This window comes from Salmo trutta, chromosome 19 (assembly GCF_901001165.1).
Source record: "Salmo trutta chromosome 19, fSalTru1.1, whole genome shotgun sequence".
Lineage (NCBI taxonomy): Eukaryota > Metazoa > Chordata > Actinopteri > Salmoniformes > Salmonidae > Salmo > Salmo trutta.
This window is the reverse complement of record NC_042975.1, coordinates 10,964,932-10,992,331: the sequence shown is the minus strand read 5'-3', so window position 1 is coordinate 10,992,331 and position 27,400 is coordinate 10,964,932. Positions and strand designations below refer to the sequence as shown.

The 27,400-nt window shown below is 43.1% G+C and overlaps 1 protein-coding gene across 1 annotated transcript in view; it reads left to right on the top strand.

Annotated features, from left to right (window-relative positions):
• LOC115153979 (rho GTPase-activating protein 26) overlaps positions 1-21,970 on the top strand; it is a 137,935-nt gene extending 115,965 nt beyond the window's left edge. The window contains exons 20-25 of the mRNA XM_029699714.1: positions 5,064-5,211; positions 5,470-5,716; positions 12,533-12,568; positions 14,053-14,163; positions 15,385-15,476; positions 20,789-21,970. Coding sequence (XP_029555574.1) covers positions 5,064-5,211; positions 5,470-5,716; positions 12,533-12,568; positions 14,053-14,163; positions 15,385-15,476; positions 20,789-20,877 — 723 coding nt within the window. The 3' untranslated portion in view covers positions 20,878-21,970. The remainder of the gene's footprint in view (positions 1-5,063; positions 5,212-5,469; positions 5,717-12,532; positions 12,569-14,052; positions 14,164-15,384; positions 15,477-20,788) is intronic.
• Positions 21,971-27,400: the final 5,430 nt, after the last annotated feature.

The following is a 27,400-nucleotide window of genomic DNA, read 5'->3' as shown; positions in this document are numbered from 1 at the left end:
CAACTTGGCACCGTCATACACTACATCCCCAAAAGTATATGGACATCGACTCGTTGAACATCTCATTCCAAAATCATGGACTTTCTATGACGGTGCCACGTTGAAAGTCACTGAGCTCTTCAGTAAGGCCATTCTACTGCCAATGTTTGTCTATGGAGATTGCATGGCTGTGTGCTCGATTGTATACACCTGTTAGCAACGGGTGTGGCTGAAATAGCCGAATCCACTAATTTGAAAGGGGTGTCCACATACTTCTGTATATATAGTGTAGGATGCCACCTTTCCAAGTCAGTTAGTCAATTTCCGCTCTGCAGCTTCCCCGGTCAACTGTAAGTGATGTTATTGTGAAGTGGAAAAGTCTAGGAGCAACAACGGCTCAGCCGTGAAGTGGTAGGCCACACAAGCTCACAGAACGGGACCACCGAGTGCTGATGCGCGTGGCGCGCATAAATTGTCTCTCCCCGGTTGCAACACTCACTACCGAGTTCCAAACTGCCTCTGGAAGCAACGTCAGCACAAGAACTGTTTGCCGGGAGCTTCATGAAATGTGAAACAATGTGGAACAATTAGGAGGCCCACGTCTTGTGACCGTAGCGTACGTGTAGGTATGTACGGCAGGACCAAATTGGAAAGATAGGTAGGAGCAAGCCCAAGTAATGCTTTGTAGGTTAGCAGTAAAACCTTGAAATCAGCCCTTGCCTTAACAGGAAGCCAGTGTAGGGAGGCTAGCACTGGAGTAATATGATAACATTTTTTGGTTCTAGTCAGGATTCTAGCAGCCGTATTTAGCACTAACTGAAGTTTATTTAGTGCTTTATCCGGGTAGCCGGAAAGTAGAGCATTGCAGTAGTCCAACCTAGAAGTAACAAAGGCATGGATTAATTTTTCTGCGTCATTTTTGGACAGAAAGTTTCTGATTTTTGCAATGTTACGTAGATGGAAAAAAGCCGTCCTTGAAACAGTCTTGATATGTTCTTCAAAAAAGAGTTCAGGGTCCAGAGTAACGCCGAGGTCCTTCACAGTTTTATTTGAGACGACTGTACAACCATCCAGATTAATTGTCAGATTGAACAGAAGATCTCTTTGTTTCTTGGGACCTAGAACAAGCATCTCTGTTTTGTCCGAGTTTAAGAGTAGAAAGTTTGCAGCCATCCACTTCCTTATGTCTGAGACACAGGCTTCTAGCGAGGGCAATTTTGGGGCTTCACCATGTTTCATTGAAATGTACAGCTGTGTGTCATCCGCATAGCAGTGAAATTTAACATTATGTTTTCGAATGACATCCCCAAGATGTAAAATATATAGTGAAAACAATAGTGGTCCTAAAACGGAACCTTGAGGAACACCGAAATTTACAGTTGATTGGTCAGAGGACAAACCATTCACAGAGACAAACTGATATCTTTCCGACAGATAAGACCTAAACCAGGCCAGAACTTGTCCATGTAGACCAATTTGGGTTTCCAATCTCTCCAAAAGAATGTGGTGATCGATGGTATCAAAAGCAGCACTAAGATCTAGGAGCATGAGGACAGACGCAGAACCTCGGTCTGACGTCATTAAAAGGTCATTTACCACCTTCACAAGTGCAGTCTCAGTGCTATGATGGGGTCTAAAACCAGACCGAAGCGTTTCGTGTACATTGTTTGTCTTCAGGAAGGCAGTGAGTTGCTGCTCAACAGCTTTTTCTAAAATTTTTGAGAGGAATGGAAGTTTCGATACAGGCCGATAGTTTTTTATATTTTCTGGGTCAAGATTTGGCTTTTTCAAGAGAGGCTTTATTACTGCCACTTTTAGTGAGTTTGGTACACATCCGGTGGATAGAGAGCCGTTTATTATGTTCAACATAGGAGGGCCAAGCACAGAAAGCAGCTCTTTCAGTAGTTTAGTTGGAATAGGGTCCAGTATGCAGCGTGAAGGTTTAGAGGCCATGATTATTTTCATCATTGTGTCAAGAGATATAGTACTAAAACACTTTAGTGTCTCCCTTGATCCTAGGTCCTGGCAGGGTTGTGCAGACTCAGGACAACGGAGCTTTGGAGGAATACGCAGATTTAAAGAGGAGTTCGTAATTTGCTTTCTAATATCATGATCTTTTCCTCAAAGAAGTTCATCACTGCTGAAGTGAGAGCCATCCTCTCCTGGGGAATGCTGCTTTTTAGTTAACTTTGCGACAGTATCAAAAAGAAATTTCGGATTGTTCTTATTTTCCTCAATTAAGTTGGAAAAATAGGATGATCGAGCAGCAGTGAGGGCTCTTCGATACTGCACGGTACTGTCTTTCCAAGCTAGTCGGAAGACTTACAGTTTAGTGGAGAAGCCATTTCCGTTCCAATTTTCTGGAAGCTTGCTTCAGAGCTCGTGTATTTTCTGCATACCAGGGAGCTAGTTTCTTATGACAAATGTTTTTAGTTTTTAGGGGTGCAACTGCATCTAGGGTATTGCGCAAGGTTAAATTGAGTTCCTCAGTTAGGTGGTTAACTGATTTTTGTCCTCTGACGTCCTTGGGTAGGCAGAGGGAGTCTGGAAGGGCATCAAGGAATCTTTGGGTTGTCTGAGAATTTATAGCACAACTTTTAATGCTTCTTGGTTGGGGTCTGAGCAGATTATTTGTTGCGATTGCGAACGTAATAAAACGGTGGTCCGATAGTCCAGGATTATGATGAAAAACATTAAGATCCACAACATTTATTCCATGGGACAAAACTAGGTCCAGAGTATGACTGTGGCAGTGAGTAGGTCCAGAGACATGTTGGACAAAACCCACTGAGTCGATGATGGCTCCGAAAGCCTTTTGGAGTGGGTCTGTGGACTTTTCCATGTGAATATTAGTCACCAAAAATTTGAATATTATCTGCGATGACTACATTGTCCGATAGGAATTCAGGGAACTCAGTGAGGAACGCTGCATATGGCCCAGGAGGCCTGTAAACAGTAGCTATAAAAAGTGATTGAGTAGGCTGCATAGATTTCATGACTAGAAGCTCAAAAGACAAAAACGTTGTTGTTTTTTTGGGGGGTAAATTTAAATTTGCTATCATAAATGTTAGCAACACCTCCTCCTTTGCGGAATGCGCGTAGGATATGGTCACTAGTGTAACCAGGGGGTGAGGCCTCATTTAACACAGTAAATTCATCAGGCTTAAGCCATGTTTCAGTCAGGCCAATCACATCAAGATTATGATCAGTGATTAGTTAATTGACTATAACTGCCTTTGAAGTGAGGGATCTAACATTAAGTCGTCCTATTTTGAGATGTGAGGTATCACGATCTCTTTCAATAATGGCAGGAATGGAGGAGGTCTTTATTCTAGTGAAATTGCAGGCCTGGCCTGCACCCTATCTCATCGTGGAGCTGGGGGAGTTAGAGCCCTGTCTATGTTCGTAGATAAGATGAGAGCACCCCTCCATCTAGGATGGAGTCCGTCACTCCTCAACAGGCCAGGCTTGGTCCTGTTTGTGGGTGAGTCCCAGAAAGAGGGCCAATTATCTACAAATTCTATCTTTTGGGAGGGGCAGAAAACAGTTTTCACACAGCGATTGAGTTGTGAGACTCTGCTGTAGAGCTCATCACTCCCCCTAACTGGGAGGGGGCCGGAGACAATTACTCGATGCAGACACATCTTTCTAGCTGATTTACACGCTGAAGCTATGTTGCGCTTGGTGACCTCTGACTGTTTCATCCTAACATCGTTGGTGCCGACGTGGATAACAATATCTCTATACTCTCTACACTCGCCAGTTTTAGCTTTAGCCAGCACCGTCTTCAGATTAGCCTTAACGTCGGTAGCCCTGCCCCCTGGTAAACAGTGTATGATCGCTGGATGATTCGTCTTAAGTCTAATACTGCGGGTAATGGAGTCACCAATGACTAGGGTTTTCAATTTGTCAGAGCTAATGGTGGGAGGCTTCGGCATCTCAGACCCCGTAACGGGAGGAGTAGAGACCAGAGAAGTTTCGGCCTCCGACTCCGACTCGCTTAATGGGGAGAACCGGTTGAAAGTTTCTGTCGGCTGAATAAGCGACACCGGTTGAGCATTCCTACAGCGTTTCCCTCCAGAAGCCATGAGAAAGTTGTCCGGCTGCGGGGACCGTGCGAGGGGGTTTATACTAACGTTACTATCTGTACTTGCTGGTGGCACAGACGCTGTTTCATCCTTTCCTACACTGAAATGACCCTTCCCTAACGATTGCGTTTGAAGCTGGGCTTGCAGCACAGCTATCCTCGCCGTAAGGCGATCGTTCTCCTGTATATTATGAGTACAGCGACTGCAATTAGAAGGCATCATGTTAATGTTACTTAGCTTCGGCTGTTTGAAGTCCTGACGAACCATGTCCAGATAAATCCTCCGGGGTGAAAAAGTTGAATGAAAAAAGTTGAGTGAGGGAAAAACTAAAAATATACAGTAATGAAAAAGTAAAAACCGTGAAGTAGCAAAGTAAGATCGGCAACAAAACGCACAGCAGCACGTAAACAAGTCTGCAAGCTGTAAACAAGTCTGCAAGCTGTAAACAAGTCTGCAAGTTGTAAACAAGTCTGCAAGTTGTAAACAAGTATGCAAGTTGTAAACAAGTCTGCAAGTTGTAAACAAGTCTGTAAACAAGTCTGCAAGTTGTAAACAAGTCTGCAAGTTGTAAACAAGTCTGCAAGTTGTAAACAAGTCTGTAAACAAGTCTGCAACATCAGTGCCCGACCTCACTAATGCTCTTGTGGCTGAAGGGAAGTCCCTGCAGCAATGTTCCAACATCTAGTGGAAAGCCTTCCCAGAAGAGTGGAGGCTGTTATGGCAGCAAAGGGGGGACCAACTCCATATTAATGCCCATAATTTTTGAATGAGATGTTCGACAAGCAGGTGTCCACATACTTTAGGTCATGTAGTTAAACAGCTCATGTAGTGTATCTGTAAATTGTAATACCATTTCCTCTCTTCTCACAAAGGCCCTACAATTTCATTGTCAAACTAAATGTATAGTTGTGTGAGTAAGTTTATTTAGCCATGGGTGGGTACCTGTAGTCAGTGTACAGAATGGGAAGGTTGATTGTGCCAGTGCTGTTTGTGCAGATATTCAAGGACATGCCCGTTCCGGGAGGTGGCCCGGTTAACCTACAGCTCAACCTGCAGCCGCGGAGGAGGAGCACGGAGAGCAAGGCCCCGTCCTGCAGCGAGAGACCCCTCACCCTCTTCCACACACCCACACACTCCCAGAAAGGTGGGCACAACAGTCTCTCTTCATCCCACACACCCTTCCTAAATGTTCAGTGTCAGTCAGGACAGGAGACATCCAAATTGCCTGAGATTTGTTCATCCTTCTTAATTTAAATGACTTTCTTCTCCTTTTCAAATGTAAAAAACAATCTATTGAGCATTTGCGTTAGCGGCTGACACATTGATCACCAATTTGAAATATCCTCCTCACCGACTCAAGTGGTTAGTGTAACATATACATCTTCTTCCTGCTGTTATGTAGTGGAGGAGAGGAACAGTGTGGTAGTGAACTCTACTCCAGAGGTCCAGCAGCCCCAGCCAGCCCAGGCCAAGGCCCCCCACAACAACCCTTCAGCCACCCCCTCCTCCTCCTCAGCAGCGGTCAACCATAACAGCAGCGGCAGCCACGGCCACAGCTGGACCCCACGCAACAGCCTGACCAGCACTGACGGAGACCAGGACAGGGGCCTGACTGCCAGGCAGAACTCACAAAGCCGCCCAAACTCACTGTGAGTACACGTTCATAAGCAAGCCTGCAAACGCGTTTGCACGCGCACACACTCTCTTTCTTCACCGTACTCTCTGTCTCTTTCTTCACCCTCCTCTCTGTCTCTTTCTTCACCCTCCTCTCTGTCTATTTCTTCACCCTCCTCTCTGTCTCTTTCTTCACCCTCCTCTCTTTCTCTTTCTTCACCCTCCTCTCTGTCTCTTTCTTCACCCTCCTCTCTGTCTCTTTCTTCACCCTCCTCTCTTTCTCTTTCTTCACCCCTCCTCTCTGTCTCTTTCTTCACCCTCCTCTCTGTCTATTTCTTCACCCTCCTCTTTGTCTCTTTCTTCACCCTCCTCTCTGTCTCTTTCTTCACCCTCCTCTCTGTCTCTTTCTTCACCCTCCTCTCTGTCTATTTCTTCACCCTCCTCTCTGTCTATTTCTTCACCCTCCTCTCTGTCTCTTTCTTCACCCTCCTCTCTGTGTCTTTCTTCACCCTCCTCTCTGTCTATTTCTTCACCCTCCTCTCTGTCTATTTCTTCACCCTCCTCTCTGTCTCTTTCTTCACCCTCCTCTCTGTCTATTTCTTCACCCTCCTCTCGTCTCGTTCTTCACCCTCCTCTCTGTCTATTTCTTCACCCTCCTCTTTGTTCTCTTTCTCACCTCCTCTCTGTCTCTTTCTTCACCCTCCTCTCGTCTCTTTCTTCACCCTCCTCTCTGTCTCTTTCTTCACCCTCCTCTCTGTCTCTTTCTTCACGACCTCCCTTTGTCTCTTTCTTCACCTCCTCTCTGTCTCTTTCTTCACCCTCCTCTCTGTCTCTTTCTTCACCCTCCTCTCTGTCCTCTTCTTCACCTCCTCTCTGTCTATTTCTTCACCCTCCTCTCTGTCTATTTCTTCACCCTCCTCTCTGTCTCTTTCTTCACCCTCCTCTCTGTCTCTTTCTTCACCCTCCTCTCTGTCTCTTTCTTCACCCTCCTCTCTGTCTCTTTCTTCACCCTCCTCTCTGTCTCTTTCTTCACCCTCCTCTCTGTCTATTTCTTCACCCTCCTCTCTGTCTATTTCTCTGCGTTGACATAATACTCCCCCGAGTGCTGATAGAAGACATCTTTGATGGAATATGATCTTACCTTGTGAAATCTCTTGAGGGTTGACAAAAGTAATTTAACTTACTGGGAGAAGCGAGATGTGTTCTTAAAGGCTGCCTCTCCAAAACCACAGAAGATTGGCTATACTCAATTCTGTCTCTCTCATACTTCTTCTTTCGCGCTTGCTCTCCCACTGATTATGTCTCATCTTCAGAGCTCTGTTCTCATGTGTTTTCTTGACCTTAAGGTCATGTTTGGAGGTGTTGGCACTGAGGAGAATGGGTCCATTTGCAGTGTGATCCTCTCTCTCCCTCCTCTCTCTCCCTCTTTCTCTCTATCACTCTCCCTCTCTCTCTGTCTCTTCTTCCCTCTCCTGTTCTCCCTGCACTTCTCTCTCTCTGTCTCTGTCTCTGTCTTTCTCTCCCTCCCTCTCTTTCTCCCTGTCCCCTCTCTCTCTCTCCCTCCCTCTCTCTTTCTCCCTCTTCCCCCCCTCTCTCTGTCCCTCCCTCCCTCGCTCTCTATCCCTTTCTCTCTCTCTTTCTCCCCCCCCCCTCTCTCCCCCCTTAATCCCCCCCCCCTCTCTCTCAGAACAGGAAGTGGACACAGCAGATTGAATAACAAATTGATTTTGAGCCACAAGCTGATGGCCTTTTGGAACACACTTAATTCCCTCCAATATAAAATGTAGGACAAGAGATGGAGAGAGAGACAGCGTGTTGTCAGTATGTTTCTCCACTGACGCTAGCAGCAATCCTGAACAGGGGTCTGATAATGGGTCATAATGGATCGTAGTTTTAACGACAACATGGCGCATTCACAACATGGCTCATTCACAATATGGCGCATTCACAACATGGCGCATTCACAATATGGCGCATTCACAACATGGCTCATTCACAACATGGCGCATTCACAACATGGCGCATTCACAATATGGCGCATTCACAACATGGCGCATTCACAACATGCCGCAATCACAATATGGCGCATTCACAACATGGCGCATTCACAACATGGCGCATTCACAATATGGCGCATTCACAATATGGCGCATTCAAAACATGGCTCATTCACAACATGGCTCATTCACAATATGGCGCATTCACAAAATAGTGCATCAGCGATATTAGAGAACGGAGGAGATAGGAATCCCATTGGGCAATGAATGGAGAAACGTATAACGCCCCCCCACCCAGCAGACTGTTGGCCAATCACATTCACATTGTCATGCTGTGTCACGCAGTTGCTAAGCTCATCGTCACGCAACCCCTTCTCAAAGTCAGGCTATGAGTCGAGAAACCTGCCTATTTTCCTCAAAAGTATGTAATGTCACACTTCCAAAGCTATACGATGTTACAGAAAACAAGTTAATAATCTCACATCTCAGAAAATATTTGTAATGTTGTTCTCCTTGTTCACGAAATTCATGCTGATGTTGGGTTTTTGAGCTTGCGCACAATTGACTCGCATTCACTCCTTGAAGGAGAGCTTTCCTTGTCCCAGAATGAGCTGTACGGCCCATTGACGACGCATGGGCAATATACACAATGGGCGTTAATACAATTCCAATGGAGTTTCCCATCTCCTCGAAACAATCTGTGGGTGCATTCACAAAATGGTTTATTTGAGGATTCCATTGATCATGTGGTGAGTTTGAATCCAAAGTGTCACTTAGTTTTAGTCAATTTAAATGAAGGAAATTACGTTGTGAGCAAAATGATTAATTATATCACTTTAGTAAATCATTTTAAAAGGGTTAATGACCTTAGATTTGAGCATCTGTTACCTCGATTAAAAAAATGCTAAATAACCAAACGTTTCTCATTGGTGTTACTACTCCTACTGGTGGCATAATGTTATCAAAATGGCATATTCATTGTTTTTGAATGGGAAAATGGACCCAAATACATTTAAATAAATACAAATCTAGAAAAATAAGTACTCCAAAATGCCATGCCCAAATGCCACCGCAAACCACCCTTTTAGGAGTTTTCTTTTAATCAAACCTTCACAAGCAGTTTGATGGTTTGACAACAACCAGTTATTTAGCTTTAAAAAAATGGTTAAAAGCAAGATTTCCTCTCAGAAAGCAAATACAGTGGTTTGGTAAGCCAAGAGTTCCTCCACTCAGTACTGACATGCAGTGAAAGGCCATAAAACAGCTGACTAAGTCATCAATGGGCTTGTCATGGACCAACTATGTTTTATTAGTTGAAGGTCAGATTTGAACAGTGTTGCGGCTTTTTTACAGCAGAAAACTGACTCATGTTACAAGTGTTTATTTAACTCCCCATGCTGATTATCTGAAAGGTGTTTGGGAGCGAGGGAGAGCAGAACTCTCAGGGGGAAGCAGGGGAGACCTTCTGGCTCTCACATAACAACTGGAACCTTGTTCAACTGGTTCAATGCTAGCCTGTACAGAGACTTGGTTTCATTCAATGCTAGCCTGTACAGAGACTTGGTTTCATTCAATGCTAGCCTGTACAGAGACTTGGATTCATTCAATGCTAGCCTGTACAGAGACTTGGTTTCATTCAATGCTAGCCTGTACAGAGACTTGGTTTCATTCAATGCTAGCCTGTACAGAGACTTGGTTTAATTCATTGCTAGCCTGTACAGAGACTTGGTTTCATTCAATGCTAGCCTGTACAGAGACTTGGTTTCATTCAATGCTAGCCTGTACAGAGACTTGGTTTCATTCAATGCTAGCCTGTACAGAGACTTGGTTTCATTCAATGCTAGCCTGTACAGAGACTTGGTTTCATTCAATGCTAGCCTGTACAGAGACTTGGTTTCATTCAATGCTAGCCTGTACAGTGACTTGGTTTCATGACATTTTTTTTATTAGGCAAGTCAGTTAAGAACAAATTCTTATTTACAATGACGGCCTAGGAACAGTGGGTTAACTGCCTTGTTCAGGGGCAGAACAACAGATGTTTAACTTGTCAGCTTGGGGATTTAATCTAGCAACCTTTCAGTTACTGGCCCAACGCTCTAACCACTAGGCTACTTGCCACCCCAATGCTAGCCTATTGGTTTCAGCTTGTAGAACGTTCTGGTTGTTAATAGCTGGCTTGTACACGGTGGCTGGCAGGCCCCCATTCAGACATGTCAAGTGACAGTGGTCCTGTCTGGGACAACCTAGCCATTAGCCAATCATAGCCACCACTACCATCTAAAGACTTCCTCAGATTAGCCAGGATGTTAGAAAGTGAACCGTTTGCTCCACGAACAGGCATACAAGTTATTTTAACACTGCAGTTGTTTGACTTAAAATAACACTTATATAAAAGTTAGGATTTGTTATTTTCTGAATGGAGACAGAGACCCTGGCACCTTTACACTGAGTGAACAAAACATTAGGAACACCTGCTCTTTCCATGAGATAGACTGACCAGGTGAAAGCTATGATCCCTTCTTGATGTAAATTGTTAACAAATCCACTTCAATCAGTGTAGATGAAGGGGAGGACAGGTCAAAGAAGGATTTTTAAGCCTTGAGATAATTGAGACATTGATTGTGTATGTGTGCCATTCCGAGGGTGAATGGGCAAGACAGGGTATGATTGTAGGTGCTTGGCGCAGCGGTTTGTGACAAGCAACGCTGCTCGGTTTTTCACACAGTTTCCTGTGTGTATCAAGAATGGTCCACCACCCAAAGGACATCCAGCCAACTTGTCACAACTGTCAGAAGCATTATAGTCACCATGGGCCAGCATCCATGTGGAATGCTTTTGACACCTTGTAGAGTTCATGCCCCAACTAATGGAGTCTGCTCTGAGGGCAAAAGGGGGTGCAACTCAATATTAGGAAGGTGTTTTTAATGTTTTATATACTCAGTGTATGTCTGATAAGCTGTTTAACAGTATCACAGCTCATAATAGTAACCCTGGTACCACTTACAAGTTCTAGGAAGACCTTGACCCCCATCAGTAAAGAGGCATAATTTCACGCCATCCAAAACCGCCTCTGAAAGTAATACGACTTTTACTAATGCACCTTGAGTTTCGTTTCGGTCTTCTCTGTCTTTGTAGTTTTATCAGATGGTGAAATTATGATTTAACACAAAACCCTTCAAAGTTCCATCTGTTTGTTTTGGTTAGGTCGGAACTTACAGGTCCTTTGCTTGGCCTCAGCGATGACCCCATGGCAGGGTCAGTCTTTTCCTCTGCGGATCTCAGCTGTTATCGTTTCTTCCTATTCTGTTTTATTAGAAGGGGCGGTGTAGCACAGGGCTGAATTACTACTGAGAAAAACACACAAGACTAGAATCCCTGGTGACTCAGACCTCAAAAATGTTATTGAAAACGTGTCATCAAAATATTTCCATTTCTCCTAGTGACCCAGTTGTACAAAGAGGCATCACTCAACAGGGCCAATCGAAGCGAGGTCTGCCGCGACTACAGTCTCTCGAGGAGCTAACGCTCTCTCCATCCCTCTCTTTCTCTCTCTCTCTCTGTCTCTCTCTCTCCTCTCTCTCAGTAGAGCTGTCTCTCTCAAGAATTGTAAATAGCAGAAAGTAGCCTTGGACCGGTTAATCCACTTCTGGGGACTGGCAGAACTGTAGAATGTATTGTCTCAGGTCAGGATTCTAAAACCTTGGTTAGCGAAGGGAGCAGGTCATAAAAACAAGGCACGGACAGCAATATGATAGTTATGGATTAGTGACGGATCTGTAGCCTATTGTTCTAATGAGAGAGGTACTAAATTCAGCTGACCCTTTGCAGACAAGAACACAAACCAGATGGAATTAGAATTCTCAGGCACATGAAGTATTTCCAAAGGTTGAGAAACGCACCAACAATATGCTAAGAGCCATTCAGACATCGTAAACAGACAGATGACATAATAATACAGTTATTACAGGCTTTGTGAGTACACATATGATTTACTCATAATTCTGCTGCTCAGGTGACTTTCCTTCTTACAATGTGGAATTGTTGGAGACGTAGTGGAAAACACTACGATCTTAATTTGATTACGCTGTTGCAGGAGAACTGTGTTGACATTTCGCATGCCCTGCCTGTGTTCTCTCCATTAATGCAACAAGGCCCCCTGCCCTGACCAGTAATATCCTGCGTTACATTTGGCCTACAGGCAGTTTAGTAACCTAGGGGGGTAGCAGACTAGGCGTAATACGGTAATCTTTATTTAGTCTGGTAGTGTTGATACCCCATTTGATAAAGCTCTCTGGGCCTGGCGCACTGTAATTGAATGATGTTGTCAAGATTGATGGACGATGTGAAAGAAACGTGGGATCAGTTTCATTAAGCAGCTCAGGCGAAGTGTGCCACTCTGGGAGGAGGAGCAGAGATTCGCTGCTAGGCAGGGGAATGGCAGAGATATATGCCGCGGTGTTGAAAGAATAAGATGCATTTGCTTTGAATTAAAAATGGTAGACAAACAAAGGTAGATGTGTATCTGATGTAGATTATAAGATTGGTTTAAAACCTAAAAAAAAAGGAACAAATATTTATCTGAACAGCTTGGGGTATTTCATGTGTGGCAGATTAGGTCAGTCAGTTTGTGGGAGGTTGTTATAACAGGCAGAGCTAGCTATGTGGAAAGTATTATTCATGGGTTGCACTGTTGTCACTAATGGCTGTTTCTAAAAGTAACAGCACATAGAGGCACAATGACCCTATGCATGATTAAATATACTGTAGGCATCAGCATGCCTCATTAATAACCTCTTCACTCCAGTGTAATGTGAAGCAGCATGACTAACTCAGTCTCCTCCATTGTGATTCCAGGCTGAACCAAAAGAGCCGCACCAGTATCCCAACGAGGTATGGACGTTCTTCACACCCTTTCGTCACTAACCAATGACACAAATCTATCACAAATAACAAGATAATTCAGTCAAGATGTGTCAAGATGTGTCTGTGTCGTCACAATAACAAATCACCTAGCGTTCTTACCAGTTCCAACTCAATACGTACTGAGCTATAATTAAAATGCACCCTGATCTTTCTTCACAATCAGATATATTATATCGCAGATGTCATCAAACTATGACAACTCTAGTCTAATGGGAATTACCATTGTTTACTTGCGCCTGAAGCCAACAAAGAACAACCAAGTTCCAGCTGATCCTTAGTTTTAGCTTATGCTTAGTTCCAGCTGATGCTTAGTTTTAGCTTATGCTTAGTTCCAGCTGATGCTTAGTTCCAGCTGATGCTTAGTTTTAGCTTATGCTTAGTTCCAGCTGATGCTTAGTTCCAGCTGATGCTTAGTTTTAGCTTATACTTAGTTTTAGCTGATGCTTAGTTTTAGCTGATGCTTAGTTCCAGCTGATGCTTAGTTCCAGCTGATGCTTAGTTCCAGCTGATGCTTAGTTCTAGCTGATGCTTAGTTTTAGCTTATGCTTAGTTTTAGCTGATGCTTAGTTTTAGCTGATGCTTAGTTCCAGCTGATGCTTAGTTCCAGCTGATGCTTAGTTCTAGCTGATGCTTAGTTCCAGCTGATGCTTAGTTCCAGCTGATGCTTAGTTTTAGCTTATGCTTAGTTCCAGCTGATGCTTAGTTCCAGCTGATGCTTAGTTCCAGCTGATGCTTAGTTTTAGCTTATACTTAGTTTTAGCTGATGCTTAGTTTTAGCTGATGCTTAGTTCCAGCTGATGCTTAGTTCCAGCTGATGCTTAGTTCTAGCTGATGCTTAGTTCTAGCTGATGCTTAGTTCCAGCTGATGCTTAGTTCCAGATGATGCTTAGTTCCAGCTGATGCTTAGTTTTAGCTGATGCTTAGTTCCAGCTGATGCTTAGTTCCAGCTGATGCTTAGTTCCAGCTTATGCTTAGTTTTAGCTTATGCTTAGTTTTAGCTGATGCTTAGTTCCAGCTGATGCTTAGTTCCAGCTGATGCTTAGTTCCAGCTGATGCTTAGTTCCAGATGATGCTTAGTTCCAGCTGATGCTTAGTTCTAGCTGATGCTTAGTTCCAGCTGATGCTTAGTTCTAGCTGATGCTTAGTTCCAGCTGATGCTTAGTTCCAGCTGATGCTTAGTTCCAGCTGATGCTTAGTTCTAGCTGATGCTTAGTTCTAGCTGATGCTTAGTTCCAGCTGATGCTTAGTTCCAGCTGATGCTTAGTTTTAGCTTATGCTTAGTTCCAGCTGATGCTTAGTTCCAGCTGATGCCTGTATGCAGCTTGTATGGGTTGCCTCACATCCCTGCACTCACTGAGCCACTGTCCACTAGATACTGGATATAGTATAGCCACTCCATGTAGTCGCTGACAGTCTAGTCACCGTGGATGTTGTGTATGTGTGTCTCTCAGCCCAGCCTCACCCAGCCCCACCTCACCACGCTCCCCCTCCTGGCCGATGTTCTCCGCACCCTCCAGCCCCCAGCCAGCCTCCTCCACCTCCAGTGACTCCTCCCCCATCAGGTCTGTCACCACGTCCGCCCAACACGGCATCTTCGGTTGCACCTCCTACTCACAATGCCAATTCTGGAGCTTTGCGCCGCCTCACTGCTGCACCCCCACCACTGTGCATGATCACTGACAGATAGTTCCTGATCACCCTGAGATGCTTACCCTGTTCATACTATCACGCCAATTTGAATTGCACTATACTAGCTCAGATTAATTTATTCCTTCCCAGCAACTACAGCAGATGTGTAACCAGGCCAGTGCAGTACAGCTCAGCTCAACTTGGCTCAGTCGTGTGAAAAGGTATAAGTAAAGTGGATCACAGGCTCATCTTTGGTTGATTCAGGATACAGCCAGTCTATCAGACTTCCAAAAATGGTTATGCATGTAGCCAGGTAATTCAGATAAACTCCATAATATAAATACCTTCAGGGCAGGTCTAGACAGATATACTCAAAGTTATAAATACCTTGAGTCAGGTCTAGACAGAAACTCCAGATTAGAAATACCTTGAGTCAGGTCTAGACAGATATACTCCAGATTATAAATACCTTGAGTCAGGTCTAGACAGAAACTCCAGATTATAAATACCTTGAGTCAGGTCTAGACAGATATACTCAAAGTTATAAATACCTTGAGTCAGGTCTAGACAGATATACTCAAAGTTATAAATACCTTGAGTCAGGTCTAGACAGAAACTCCAGATTAGAAATACCTTGAGTCAGGTTTAGTCAGGTTCAGAATAACCATGGGCCATTTTTGGGGAGTTGTGTAAATATCTGTCGGATATATAGCATATTTGTTGCTGCTTTTTACTTTACAAGGACACACTTCTTGTAAAGCAAGAAGGCAACCTTGGGTAGCAGGTAGCCTAGAGGTTAGAGTGTAGGGGGGGGGGGGCAGGTAGCCTAGTGGTGAGAGTGTAGGGGGGGGGCAGGTAGCCTAGTGGTTAGAGTGTTGGGCCAGTGACAGAAAGGTTGCTAGATCAAATCCCTGAGCTACCAAGGTAAAAATCTGTCGTTCTACCCCTGAACAAGGCAGTTAACCCACTGTTCCGAGGCTGTCATTGTAAATACTGATATGGGAGCAATGATGATGTTATGAGACACTCTGGTACAGTTGGAGCTTCACCTGTCGTTGCTCCCGACAGTTAGGAGTGGTGGGACACTCAAAGTGCCCAATGTGGTATCCGAGTGAGTTGGATTATAACATGTTATTTTCCCTCCCCCTCTGTAGCGTCCCAGGCAGGCAGGCTAGGGCCCTCTACGCCTGCAAAGCCGAGCACCACTCTGAGCTTTCATTCATCGCAGGGACCACCTTTGAAAATGGTGAGTACGGACCACTGTGACTCTTAAATAACCGTGTCCCAATCCCAAATGGACCCCTAAACCCTACGCCCTGTGCACTTGTGGATATCTGAACAGATTTGGTTGGTATAAACAATATGGTGAAACTTCCAGCTAGCCTATCAGAGACCAAGGTGGGGCTACTACCAGATTGGTTGCACCTGTCAAATCCTCTCAGATACCCATAAGTGCAGAGGGTGTAGGGTCTAGGGGTGGGAAAATGTGGGATGGTAGACCTGTTATTATTTTAAAATAATACAGTGCATTCGGAAAGTATTCAGACCCCTTGACTTTTTCCTTATTTTGTTACGTTACAGCCTTATTTTAAAATTAATTAAATAATTTTTTCCCCTCGTCAATCTACACACAATATCCCATAATGACAAAGCAAAACTGTTTTATTTGTATTTTTTGCTAGTTTATTCAAAATAAAACACTGAAATATCACATTTACATACTGTAAGTATTCAGACCCTTTACTCAGTACTTTGGTGAAGCACCTTTGACAGAGATTACAGCCTTGAGTCTTCTTGGGTATGATGCTACAAGCTTGGCACACCTGTATTTGGGGAGTTTCTCCCTTTCTTCTCTGCAGATCCTCTCAAGCTCTGTCTGGTTGGAAGGGGAGTGTTGCTGCACAGCTATTCTCAGGTCTTTACAGGGATGTTAGATCGAGTACAAGTCTGGGCTCTGGCTGGACCACTCAAGGACATTCAGAGACTTGTCCCGAAGCCACCCCTGTGTTGTCTTGGCTGTGTGCTTAGGGTCATTATCCTGTTGGAAGGTGAACCTTCACCCCAGTCTGAGGTCCTCAGCTTTCTGGAGCAGGTTTTCATCAATGATCTCTCTGTACTTTGCTCTGTTCATCTTTCCCTCGATCCTGAGGTATTTCTGTTTTACTTTGTCATTATGGGGTATTGTGTGTAGATTGAAGAGGAACATTTTTTATTTCATTCATTTTAGAATAAGGCTGTAACTTAAGAAAATGTGGAAAAAGTCAAGGGGTCTGAATACTTTCTGAATACATGATATACTGGTCAGAATGAGAAATTAGCCAGGGGTTTTCTATGACCTCCCTCTCTACCCTCATCGTCCTCCCTGGTACCAGTGTGTGGTTGAGGAGGAGGAGGAGGAGGAGGAGGAGGAGGAGAGAGCAGAAGGAGCAGGGAGGAGGGCCAGGCTGGGGCTTGTCATTACCTTGCCTCACCTATTCTCTCCTCCAGGGAGGACCCTGATCCTAGCCAAGCCTCCAGGGACCAGGGGCCAGGACCCTACTGTTAGTTTATCTTAATCATCCCGAAACCTCACTACTCTTAACACTAAGGGCTCTATTCAGCATTACAGATTAGATAGAATAAAAAGGGAAGAGGTCATCTCTGATTGTGCCGATTTATGCAGCGTTTACCGTGAAAGCAGTCTCCGTTAAAGCGTTTACCGTGAAAGCAGTCTCCGTTAAAGCGTTTACCGTGAAAGCAGTCTCCATTAAAGCGTTTACCGTGAAAGCGTTTACCGTTAAAGTGTTTACCGTGAAAGCGTTTACCGTGAAAGCGTTTACCGTGAAAGCAGTTTCCGTTAAAGCGTTTACCGTGAAAGCAGTCTCCGTTAAAGCGTTTACCGTTAAAGCAGTCTCCGTTAAAGCGTTTACCGTGAAAGCGTTTACCGTGAAAGCAGTCTCCGTTAAAGCGTTTACCGTGAAAGCGTTTACCGTGAAAGCAGTCTCCGTTAAAGCATTTACCGTTAAAGCGTTTACCGTGAAAGCAGTCTCCGTTAAAGCGTTTACCGTGAAAGCGTTTACCGTGAAAGCAGTCTCCGTTAAAGCGTTTACCGTGAAAGCAGTCTCCGTTAAAGCGTTTACCGTTAAAGCGTTTACCGTGAAAGCAGTCTCCGTTAAAGCGTTTACCGTGAAAGCAGTCTCCGTTAAAGCGTTTACCGTTAAAGCGTTTACCGTGAAAGCAGTCTCCGTTAAAGCGTTTACCGTGAAAGCAGTCTCCGTTAAAGCGTTTACCGTGAAAGCGTTTACCGTGAAAGCAGTCTCCGTTAAAGCGTTTACCGTGAAAGCAGTCTCCGTTAAAGCGTTTACCGTTAAAGCGTTTACCGTGAAAGCAGTCTCCGTTAAAGCGTTTACCGTGAAAGCAGTCTCCGTTAAAGCGTTTACCGTTAAAGCGTTTACCGTGAAAGCAGTCTCCGTTAAAGCGTTTACCGTGAAAGCAGTCTCCGTTAAAGCGTTTACCGTTAAAGCGTTTACCGTGAAAGCAGTCTCCGTTAAAGCGTTTACCGTGAAAGCAGTCTCCGTTAAAGCGTTTACCGTTAAAGCGTTTACCGTGAAAGCAGTCTCCGTTAAAGCGTTTACCGTGAAAGCAGTCTCCGTTAAAGCGTTTACCGTGAAAGCAGTCTCCGTTAAAGCGTTTACCGTGAAAGCAGTCTCCGTTAAAGCGTTTACCGTGAAAGCAGTCTCCGTTAAAGCGTTTACCGTGAAAGCAGTCTCCGTTAAAGCGTTTACCGTTAAAGCAGTCTCCGTTAAAGCGTTTACCGTGAAAGCAGTCTCCGTTAAAGCGTTTACCGTGAAAGCGTTTACCGTGAAAGCAGTCTCCGTTAAAGCAAGAAACATCGCCTTTAAATTTCAATCACGCTGTTAAGCTGAACTTCCGCAATGCTGATTGAATAGAGCCCCAAATCCTATCTCTGTTTTAGTTAAAGCCGTTGTTCTCTGTCCTAATGAAAACCACTTTCATACTGTTTAAAATGATAACTAAGGGCTCTATTCAATCCGCATCGAGGCAGTTCAGTTTTACAGTGTGTTTGAAATGTAAAGCCAATTTTCTACCTTTATCAGAGACTGCATTCACAGTAAACTCTGCATATGTCCGCTCAATCGGAAACTACCTTTACATTTCTATCCCGGAATCTGTAACGCTGTAACACTTTCCAGATTGAATAGAGTCCTAGTTTAGCTGAGGAGGAGAGTTGGCTCTCATGAATCAGGGTGACATTTACTGTAGAAAGAGCAGCCATTTGAGCGAGTTGGGTTATAGATTAAAACTGTTATGGAGTTTTTATGAAATACACTGTGTGAATGTCCAAACCCAGTGTAGCCTATCTTAGAAGCAGAAGGATTATAGTGCATGTCTGGTTGGGTCAAGGGTCTGATGATCTGGGAAAAGCAGAGATTAGCTGCGTGGGAATCAGCCACACAGGTTGCTCAGGTACAGGAAGAAATAAGAAAAACGATTGTATGAGGCCCTGGTCTAAAGTAGTGCACTATATAGGGAATAGGGCCCTGGTCAAAATTAGTGCACTATATAGGGAATAGGGCCCTGGTCAAAAGTAGTGCACTATATAGGGAATAGGGCCCTGGTCAAAATTAGTGCACTATATAGGGAATAGGGCCCTGGTCAAAAGTAGTGCACTATATAGTGAATAGGGCCCTCATCAAAAGTAGTGCACTATATAGGGAATAGGGCCCTGGTGAAAAGTAGTGCACTCTATATGGGAAATGATGTCATTTGAGGAACACCCTAGGGTCCATAGTGCTCTAGGAAATGTTTCCCTAAGCTTTCCTCGATACAGTTCCTAGCTACCAAACAAGACAAGGGCCTTTATTCAGTCTGGAAAGCTGATTGCGTAATAGAAATGTAAAGGTCATTTCCAATTGGACGGACATATGCAGTGTTTACTGTGAAATTTGATTGCCTTAAAATGTCAATTACGCTGTAATGCTGAACTTCCGCAATACAGATTGAATAGTCAGTACGGTCAGTCAAGAACAAGTGAGTTTTCACACTCATTTATGTGCAGAAGTTCTCTTCTAAACTCTCTGAGTAACCTGTCAACTCTCTGAATAACCTGTCAACTCTCTGAGTAACCTGTCAACTCTCTGAGTAACCTGTCAACTCTCTGAATAACCTGTCAACTCTCTGAGTAACCTGTCAACTCTCTGAATAACCTGTCTACTCTCTGAATAACCTGTCAACTCTCTGAATAACCTGTCAACTCTCTGAGTAACCTGTCAACTCTGAATAACCTGTCAACTCTCTGAATAACCTGTCAACTCTCTGAATAACCTGTCAACTCTCTGAATAACCTGTCAACTCTCTGAATAACCTGTCAACTCTCTGAATAACCTGTCAACTCTCTGAGTAACCTGTCAACTCTCTGAATAACCTGTCAACTCTCTGAGTAACCTGTCAACTCTCGGAGTATCCTGTCAACTCTGAATAACCTGTCAACTCTCTGAGTAACCTGTCAACTCTCTGAGTAACCTGTCAACTCTCTGAGTAACCTGTCAACTCTCTGAGTAACCTGTCAACTCTCTGAATAACCTGTCAACTCTCTGAGTAACCTGTCAACTCTCTGAATAACCTGTCAACTCTCTGAGTAACCTGTCAACTCTCTGAATAACCTGTCAACTCTCGGAGTATCCTGTCAACTCTGAATAACCTGCCAACTCTCTGAATAACCTGTCAACTCTCTGAATAACCTGTCAACTCTCTGAGTAACCTGTCATTTCTCAGTGCCTATATTTTGTTTATAGGTTTTTTGTTTTAAAAATATAGAAAACACAGTCCTATGGGCTGATACATTTACAATAATGAATGTAATTGCAATGACCCCTTATGTAAATTGTATCTACAGCCAGCGTGTAATGGCGCTTCATGTTTTCATGGTGGCTTGGGGTATCAATGCTGCTAGGGGTCATCAATGCTGCTAGGGGTCATCAATACCGCTAGGGGTCATCAATGCCGCTAGGGGTCATCAATGCCGCTAGGGGTCATCAATGCCGCTAGCGGTCATCAATGCCGCTAGGGGTCATCAATGCCGCTAGGGGTCATCAATGCCGCTAGCGGTCATCAATGCCGCTAGGGGTCATCAATGCCGCTAGGGGTCATCAATGCCGCTAGCGGTCATCAATGCCGCTAGGGGTCATCAATGCCGCTAGCGGTCATCAATACTGCTAGGGGTCATCAATACCGCTAGCGGTCATCAATGCTGCTAGCGGTCATCAATGCTGCTAGCGGTCATCAATACCGCTAGGGGTCATCAATGCTGCTTGGGGTTGCACACTGGGGTCTTGTTCATCTTATACCGCCTTCTCAAGAAGTATGCAGTGGTGTGTCACCCCCCTCTCTGATTCTTCCCATAACCACCAGAGTGCCACTGTCCCAGCTGTCAGTAGCTACTCACCATATTGGTCTCTGCTTTCAAATGGGGACTCTCTAATGTTCTGTTGGATAACATGAGAGGCGGTTAACGGTTGAGAACAGCTCAGCTATGTGCATCTGTCTCTCATCCCTCAGTTCATTCCTCCAGGGAGCCAGGCTGGCTGGAAGGCACCCTGGACGGCAGGACGGGCCTGATACCGGAGAACTATGTGGAGTTTGTGTAGTCTTGGACCAGGACTGAACTGGAGAGACCACGCAGCTTATTGAGAGAGAGAGAGTGTGTGTGTGTGTGTGTGTGTGTGTGTGTGTGTGTGTGTGTGTGTGTGTGTGTGTGTGTGTTTTGCATTGTTGCTATAAAAGCTCATTCCACTGTTCAGACAGTCCTTAGTTAATTGAATTGCACTGCCACTGCTTTTAGTGTCTTCTATCATCAGTTGAAACTTTGGAAGATGTTTCCATCTTCGGGAAAAAAGTAATTGGTCTGAGGTTTGGACTGCAGTCCAACTTCTCTTCCTGTGTACTGCCTGTAGGAACAGGGCGGCTGGTTAAGAGCGTTGGCCCAGTAACCCAATGGTCGCTGGTTTGAATCCACAATCTGACTAGATGAAAAATCCGTTGTGCCCTTGAGCAAGGCACTTAACCCTAATTGCTCTTGTAAGTCGCTCTGGAGCGTCTGCTGAAATGTCTCAATGAATGGAGTTGACTGTGTGGGGTGCTTTCATCTCTAAATGATAGGGGGTTATTTTTCAGCGAGTATCACTATAAATGTGAGCGCCTTGCCATGGCAACCCGGTATTCCCCTAGACGAGATAGAACACAACTGCTGTTTACCTACCTATACAGTACAGCGGTGGAAGCATCTGGATTATCTTAACTCCCGGTTACACACATTTAATAGCTTTTTTTATTTAAAAAATTGAAACTACTGGGTGAAATTGTCTCAAAAAACCTAGAAAGTTAACTGAACTGTTTTCATTAACTGAATTTCAAAAAATAATACATCTTAACAGGTAGAGTGTAAAAAATGTTTTACTGTGTACTTATGTTATTTATATACATTTTCAAAGCTGAGATCTGAACTGTATTCTTTTGGAGAGTATTAACATTGTAAATACATTTGATAAGGTATAATTTTTTAAGTATCACATTTTGTATTGTAGCATACTAACAGATTATTTTCTTTGCATCTTAGTTGCTACATTTTTTTGTGTCATCTACTTCCTGTCCATTGGGAGCCTGTATATTCTTTCTGATCAAATGAATCATGAACAAGGTTGTATAGAAGATAATCTATTAAAGACCAACATTGAACTCGCAGATCTGTCCTAGTTTCTTCATGTCTCAATGCCTTGGATTTTATAGACCTATTCTGAGCACTGGTGTGTAGTCATGGATGCATTTTAACATTTACATTTTAGTCATTTAGCAGATGTTCTTATCCAGAGCGACTTACAGTAGTGAATGCATACATTTCATACATTTAAAAAAAAAAAAAATTCTCTGTACTGGTCCCCCGTGGGAATCAAACCACAACCCTGGCGTTGCAAACACCATGCTCTACCAACTGAGCCACACGCCAAGGGAAGCCCAAATTTCTTTCCAAGATAATTTATCTTTCGTCTCTGTGTTTCATAATTTTCCTTCAGTTTACAAGAGGCTGAATGTATCTCACAGGAGAAAGCATCCGAGCGAGTGAAACAGCACCCCTCTGTCTCTCTACGTGTAGGCCATCTATCTGATGCTGTCTGGTAGCTTTGAGCTAAACTGAACGAGCCCAGCTCCATGTGTGTTGCAGCGGTGGTGCTGGGGGATGGAACCAACAGACCCCGAACTGTGTATGGTCCTGCCGCACCAAAGTGTCAAGAGAAGCCAGCTTTCATTTGGCGTCAATCCTATCAAATCCCATCGAGAGCATACGTCATTGACAGAAGAACTTGAATTGTTGCATCTCGTTGAGTTGTCCTCCGATGCATAGCTAGCCAAATTCTTCCTTTCCTAAATTAGCCGTTGGATGGAAATAGGGATTTAGACTTGTGGTTTTACTTAATTCTCCGTACTGGCCAATGATTTTAACGACTATTCTGATCCAACCATTAATTCATACATTGTGCGTCTGGCCTGAGAGGATGGAAGTTCAATATGTAGCCAGATGTAGAAGGCTAATGTTAACTAGCTAAACATTGTCCATGAAAGGAAGTTAGGCGAGCAAGAATTTTAGCCAGGTACCCTAGGACAACAAAACATGAAAACGTGCACTGCATGACAGTGACAGACCGTTTCGTCAACATGGAAGAGAGGAGGATGGCGTTGGCGTTTCTCTACAAGTAGGGTGAGTCAACATGTTTTTTTACTTGCACAAACACACAGAGAAATCAGAACCATGGACAGCCACATGTTTCGTTTACATTGATTGAACCAAATTGTTTTTGGTATTATTTAGTTGTCACTGTATTAGACTAAGCAGAGGTGATTTAATGACGTTGAAATTGAAATAGTGTTTTTATAGTGGAGGCAGCTGCTGTTTTCTTTGCGACTTGTGGTAACTCCATGGTTCTAAATCAATAGTAGTTTAGTGGTCTGTGGGAAACATGAACTTGCTTGACCATGCTGTCATGTAACTGTTACTGGACAGAGGTTGCTCTCCGGTTTTGTGATGAAACAAAAGGTGTGGTATATCACATCCGCAGTGGTTTTACCCACGCACCGCTACTGGTTCTGAGTAGACAACCCTAATATAACAAAGCATTATCGATATGAAAAAATGTATTCAAAATAAAAGGGAATTCCATCGCATTGCATGGAGGGCCGAGTGTTTTCGCTCCCCCTTTGTACTTGATTGATAAATTAAGGCCACTAATTAGTAAGGAACTCCCCATCACCTGGTTGTGTAGGTCTTAATTTAAAGGAAAAACCCACCTTCTGTGGATACATTTGACTCCCGTAGTTTAGAGTATTGGAAAGCAAAGACACAGGGAGAAAAGACACAGGGAGAAAAGACACAGGGAGAAAAGACACAGGGAGAAAAGACACAGGGAGAAAAGACACAGGGAGAAAAGACACAGGGAGGGACTCATTTTTGTTTTCCGTTGCGAAAGGTTTTGATACGTTGTGCCCAAATGAGGATTATGATAACTAAACTGGCTGATATTAAAGCGACAGTTCACCCCAATTAAAAACGTACCTAATCACGGAGGTGGTGTTGTATAGGGTCAATAATATACCACGGCTAAGGGCTGTTAAGCACGACGCAACTTGAAGTGCCTTCATACACACCTTAGCTGTGGTACAGTATGTTGGCCATATACTGTACCACATACCCCTGAGGTGCCTTACTGGTATTAGAAACTGGTTGCCAAGGTAATTAGAACAGTGAACAAAACATTTTGCATCATACTGTGGTATATTGTCTGATTTTAACACAATTTTTAGCCAATCAGCATGCAGATCTCAAACTACCCGGTTTATAATCCGTTATCATGCTCCAGATAACTCCTATCCATGACCTCACAGTGACTTAAAACCAGCTATGTTAGCAACATAAGCCCTTCAGAAGTTGAACACAGAATAGGCGTAAGGTCGTTTCTCAAATATTTCCTCAGGTGGTGAACAGGTTCCCAGCTCCAGAAAGTTTGATGGAGTCAAAACATTTTTATACTACACAGTGATATGGAAATTGTAATTTCCTTTGAAGTTCCTGTTAACTTTTATGTCTGATGTATTTGATGTCATCCAACAAACACAGTTAAGAAAAATGGGTCATTCATCAAGACAAATTTGGAGGCCTGAGAAATGATTGAAAAAGCCTTTATTTTATGAACAGGTTTATCTGGAGAAACATTTGATAATCACCTAGGAGGTCATGAAGTGAAACTAGAGCAACCAGAACTACAGACATTTTAGTCCAACATTTAATCAAATTGGTGAAAATATTGACATTGACAGCAGTAATACAAACTATTTTGTAAACAAATAGACAATGTATATATTCTTTACATTTGGATTACATGTACAGAACTGAAATACAAACAGAACAGACTTTAATGAAAGCCATATACCAGTGAAATATGATCTGCCCTCAATCTTTAAAGATACTATTTGCATGTATTTTATACAGAAAATAGACTCTCAACCAGTATGAGGTAGTGAATTAACATATTTGTAGATTCTTGTAGGCCGTTTTGTGGTTCGTAAACCAAACCAAATCAATCTGAAATCAATGGGAAATGAGGCAGGTCAGTATTTAGTCTTTGCAGTGAAAAACGACCATTTCCTTTCTTTCACAGCTAAGACTTGGAGTACAGACCTAGCTCCTTTCCTATTTATTATGAAACGTGGTAGTGCAAATTCTCTGGTAGATTACTTTCACACAAATACCTTTTTTTAAATGACTGGTTAATCCTCACAGCAATATACAAAGCTTCGACCATTACAAAATATATTTAAAAATAGGTACTATAATTGGATAAGTGCTACTGTAAATGTAACTGGCTGCTTGAATACTTCTGTTCTCTCTGCTTTGGCAACTATACTCCAGTCCTTCATCCCCTCCCAAAACCCACATTTTCTAAAACAAAGTGGTCTTTCATATAATCTTTCCCATTGATTTATAGAATTTATATTTAGTCAGACAACATATTAACACTTTCTAAGTACATATGCAATACATGTATCTTTGTCAAACACAAACCAACAGAAAAATAAAACAATTACTGTCTTACTCATCAAATGCACAAAAAGACAGTAAAATGATTCATATCAAAGAGGATCAAACTGATATTCAAAATTACTGAAAATAGTTATTTTAAAAGAAATCCATTTTCAAAAGCATTGACAGTTAAGTTTTCCTGAATTTAAACCCACATTTTTGTATGGCTCTCTGTCTCCCTTTTGCAAGGCCTTAAGTGAAACTTGTTTGAGAAAAAAAACTAATTAGTATAGGAATATACAGGTATTCTGTCAAAAGTTGTCATGAAACATGTATTAATCAAAACTTCAGGGGATGTTACCCTATATGTACGTACATCTACGGCAATGCAGTGATCATTAGGATATGATCAAGCTGGTTTGACCAATCGAAGACCAGAACAGAGACAGTCCTCTAACACTATGTGAAAGTAAACCAAAATATGTCAATCTCACCCCAAAACACGTGCAGAGAGCAGCACCAGGGGATCCATCTCACGTGGTCATTCCATCAGTCTGACTGAAAGGATGACTACATGAGGTAGTTAGATCACATGGCTGCCATTTTGTTTGTTAACTATCCTGCCTAATGATTACGAAGAAGGAGCTTAGAAGTTAGAATAAAACAATTCTGAGGCCAAGTAGAGGCCTTATAGCAATGATTCTGCACTTGCACACCAAAAGCCATTTTACTTTGGGCTTTTACATGGCATAAGCTGGTGTATGGTGATTACCTCGAGAGAGAATGACTTCCAGCAGGGACGGCGAACTTCGTTTTCACAGGGAAATGTGCAGGTCACCATACTTTGATAGCATTACAAAACACCATTGCAAGTTCAAGAGTCTCAGAGTACAAGTATACAAAATGGCTTGAAAACATCTACATGATCTTGTGAACAACAATCAATACTTGTATTCCTCGTTAGCTGGTGTACTTATTATTTTTACCCAATAATATTTTTTATAAAATGAGCACCCTGAAGCATAGAATAATAATGCTTGGACAGCAAAACAATTACACAGTTCTGGTTTGGCACTAGTATAATAAACACAGGTGACGGTAAAAGGGGCCAAACTGAAGACCTTGTGACATTTTACATAATTTATTTGCAACTCCCAGAGAATAGTGACTGTGCGTATGCTCTCAAACTCAGCTTGACGCATCATAAGAAATAGGGTTGTGACAACTTTGAAATAAATACATCCGTTTTCATATCATATGAACAAACTTGTTCAGGTCTCTCTCACACACACACAGACAGACAGACAGACAGACAGACAGACAGACAGACAGACAGACAGACAGACAGACAGACAGACAGACAGACAGACAGACAGACAGACAGACAGACAGACAGACAGACAGACAGACAGACAGACAGACAGACAGACAGACAGACAGACAGACAGACAGACAGACAGACAGACAGACAGACAGACAGACAGACAGACAGAATTATTAGCCACTGCTGCAAACTCCCATCCCCTACACCAACGCTGGCATTTTCATTTAGCTCGCAAATCAAGGCCGGTTTTAACATGAAGTGAGCCCTCACTTTAACACGAAGACTTAACCTGTTACACATACAGTACCAGTCAAAAGTTTGGACACACCTACTCATTCAAGGGTTTTTCTTTCTACAATGTAGAATAATAGTGAAGACATCAAAACTATGAAATAACACATAGAATCATGTAGTAACCAAAAAAAGAGTTAAATCAAAATATATTTGAGATTCTTCAAAGTAGCCACACTTTGCCTTGATGACAGCTTTGCACACTCTTGACATACTCTCAACCTGATTTTCACCGGTCTATTATTCTATTATGTAGAAAATAGTAAAAATAAAGAAAAACCCTGGACTGACTAAATGTGTCTAAACTTTTGACTGGTACTGTAAATGTTGAACTGATGTTTCACCTATAACAAATGTGAATCATTTTTTTCCCACTGTTGAATTATGACATTCTGTATGTGACATAAGCTCAGACATGGGCAGGAACCAAATTCTCCTTATGAATACCACAAAGAATTATTGATGCTTTTGAGTATAACAACTACTG